Source organism: Camelina sativa, chromosome 14 (assembly GCF_000633955.1).
Source record: "Camelina sativa cultivar DH55 chromosome 14, Cs, whole genome shotgun sequence".
Lineage (NCBI taxonomy): Eukaryota > Viridiplantae > Streptophyta > Magnoliopsida > Brassicales > Brassicaceae > Camelina > Camelina sativa.
In genome coordinates this window covers 1,599,496-1,602,724 of record NC_025698.1, presented here as the reverse complement: position 1 = coordinate 1,602,724, position 3,229 = coordinate 1,599,496, and the positions used below count along the sequence as shown (strand labels likewise).

The window sequence follows — 3,229 nt, the reverse complement described above, 5'->3', positions numbered from 1 at the left end:
TCTTCAACTTGTTCTAATGATTCTATCCGGTCGGGGGTTACTAATGGGTCGTACCAAGGGAATACCTTCCGAAACCAGAAGTCGCCAAACAAGTAAGCTTGTTTCTGGCTCCCCTTGTTTCCTTGTTTCTTCTCAGGTCTGAATTCTAATGATACACCTTGTGATTTGCAGAGGAAAGAACCAACAAGTAAAAGCAACATCTGATGCCCACAGTTTAGCGAGTGAGACAGATGATCAACCTTCAACACTTGGAACAGACCCAAAGAGTCGGAATTATTCTTCCGAGGCAAGCAACGCTGGTGAATCTGATTGGGTTGTTGTCTCCCACACCCAGGAGCCAGAGGGTTCTCGAAATCGTAATTCTGTTGGGAAGGTTGGTCATTCATGCTTTTATTGTTTGAAATTAGAAGTCGCTGATTGAATTATTGGTTTCATGCAAAGACTTCCAGAATTTTACAATGGTTGTCTGTTTTTAAATCCAGGAACGCAGCATGGCTCAAACCATTGTGAACTCGGTCGACATGGATCGACCTAAAGAGAGAAGCACTGCTGTACTTTCTTCTCCCAGAAGTTTTACCAAGAATTCTTCACCATTATTAACTCAGACGAAACCGGAGAAAAAGAGCGTATCAACCACAGACAATATTCCAAACAAAAAAATAGTGTCAGCAACTGGACCACCTTCATCAAGTCAAGTAGTGCCTTCGTCGGATATTCGACGTCAAACTGTTGGCCTCAGAGCTGAAATGCAAAAAACCTCTGCTCCAAAACAACCAGCAGCAACAACTTCTATATCAAGGCCTTCTAGTGCTCCGATAATCCCTGCGATGCAACCTGCCCCTATCACTGTCTCCTCGTTGGTTCAAATGACAACATCCCTTCCCCGTTCGGTTAGCTCAGCTGGTCGTCTAGGTCCTGATCCATCCTTACACACTCAACAAACTTACACTCCGCAATCCTATAAGCACGCCATAGTTGGTAACTCTCTTGGTTCATCATCTAGTTTCAACCACCACCCAAATTCTCATGGAGTTGTTCCAAGCACATTGTCATCATCGTCTTACTTGCAAACACCGACATCATCATCTTACCAGTCGAGCTTCCCTTTCAGTCAAGATGGTGGTGGGCTCTTGTGGACAGGAAGGAATTCGAATTCTGTAAACATTGGCATGAACAAGCCTTATACAACCGCCGCCACTACTAGCAACAGATCCCTGAACCACGTGGACATGCAGATTGCGCAGCAGCAAGCACAAAGCTTGATGACAGATGAGTTTCCTCACCTGGACATCATCAACGATTTGCTGGAAGACGAACAGTGCAGCAACATGGTGTTTAACGGAAGCGTATTCAATCATCCATCACAACAACAAGTGTTCAACGGGGGGCAGTACTCGTCATACCAGGGGGGTGATGCAGGTGAGTTATTTTCTGGTGGTGGCAGGTCGAGGAGTTTAGGAGAAGAAGGATTCCATTACATGCCAGGAGGAGGATATGTAGATGGGATGATGCCGACACAGTGGCAAATGGCGAACATGGACTTGTCATTGCTAGCAATGAGGAACAATAATAACATGGAAGAGGCAACATCACCAGCAAATTACCATCACACATACTATGGAATGGAGTCTGGGAACCCGAGTTTTTCGTCGGGGATAAACGGGTACACAGAGTTCAGGCCATCGAACGGTCACTGAGAGACAGGGGGTGGTGTAAACCTCTCAGCAGGAACTTCTGAGGAAATGAAGCAAAAGGAGAGAGAGGTGAACTGGGGATTTGTAATGAATTTATTATAAAAGAAAAAGGGAAAAGAAATCATGAAAATACAATTTGTGTAAAGAGAGAGTTTGTCTTTGGTCTTATTCCTCCTCCTCTACGTTTCAAATGAATTTCTTTTCTTTTCTTTTTTTTTGCCATATACAGTAAAAACCTCTATAAATTAATAATGTTGGATTAATGATTTTATATTAATTTATAATGATATTAATTATCTTATAATAGAAATTAATTACAGATATACTTTCTAATTGTTAAAAAAAATTTAAAAAAATTATGAATTGAGACAATTTTATAAAAAATAAGATTAGTTTTTTGGATATTATCAATTTTATGGTTTAGAAATTGAAATTTTTTATATATAGGAAAAATAATATTGACAATAAATTAAAAATAATATAGATAAATTAACTTGTACACATAACATACAAAATTTTAAATTTATGAGTAATAATTATCAGTTCTCGTATTTTAGTAGTCTTATACTCCCTCCGTTTCATAATATATGATGTTTTAGAGGTTTTTTTTGGTTTCATAATATAAGATGTTTTCAATACTTTTATATTTTTTTATTTTTTTTTTATGCTGTTTTTTTTATGATTGATTGAACTTTTTTAAAGTAGTCATTTCTTAATATGTGTGATTTCACTCAAGCGGAGGGAGTATAAGATTATAAAATGACAATGAGAATGATAACTTAAAAACAAAAAAAATTGGCTATGGTATAGTATAGAGTAGGTATTCTATAACATTTTAACTAGCAATTGTTTTTTTTTTTTATTGTCTATTTTGTGAAATCTGATTGGGTCTTCATCATCAGTGAGAGATGAAAAAAAAGAAAAAAAAGATAGTACAAAAAAATGTGAGCCCTTGAAAATCTGATCAAACAAAAAAAAATAACAAAACACGTAGAGGAGCGAGCACAATCATCATCCATCCCGAAAGAAAGAAAAAGAAAAAAAAAAAGAATGGATCTAGAATCGGTAAAACGTTATCTAGAAGGTGATGGAGAAGAAGAGAAGAAGACAAAAGTGGCGAATTTGCCACACAGATTCCTGGAGAGATTCGTAACGAATGGTCTCAAAGTAGATCTCATCGAGCCTGGCCGACTCATTTGCTCCATGAAAGTCCCCCCTCATCTCCTCGTAAGTGCCCCTTACGTAACCCTAAAATCCAAATCGAATTCAACAATTTTTTCTAATTCCTCAATAGAACGCAGGGAGTTTCTTACACGGGGGAGCAACGGCGACTCTGGTGGATTTGATTGGATCTGCTGTCATTTATACAGCCGCCGGAGTTACTCATTCCGGTGTTTCTGTCGAGATCAATGTCTCTTACCTTGATGCTGCGTTTCTCCATGTACCCTTTCTTTCTCTTTTTTTTTTTTTTTTTTTTTTTTTTTTTTTTTTTTTTTTTTTTTTTTTTTTTTTTTTTTTTTTTTTTTTTTTTTTTT

The 3,229-nt window shown here is 37.6% G+C and overlaps 2 protein-coding genes across 4 annotated transcripts in view; both read left to right on the top strand.

The window, feature by feature from the left end:
• The window catches only part of LOC104738948 (MATH domain-containing protein At5g43560-like), a 5,519-nt gene extending 3,616 nt beyond the window's left edge, over positions 1-1,903 (top strand). The window contains exons 7-9 of one of the 3 annotated variants that reach the window (XM_010459170.1): positions 37-92; positions 172-373; positions 483-1,903. In XM_010459170.1, the coding sequence (XP_010457472.1) occupies positions 37-92; positions 172-373; positions 483-1,697 (1,473 nt within the window). In that variant the 3' untranslated portion in view covers positions 1,698-1,903. The remainder of the gene's footprint in view (positions 1-36; positions 93-171; positions 374-482) is intronic. The other 2 variants (XM_010459171.2, XM_010459169.2) reach the window with 2 other exon arrangements.
• Positions 2,613-3,125, top strand: LOC104738947 (acyl-coenzyme A thioesterase 13-like; the record flags this gene model as incomplete). The annotated part of the gene is given in 2 exon segments (XM_010459167.1): positions 2,613-2,921; positions 2,989-3,125. Coding segments are annotated over 2 exon segments (314 nt in total), but the record flags the coding sequence as incomplete, so codon positions are not given.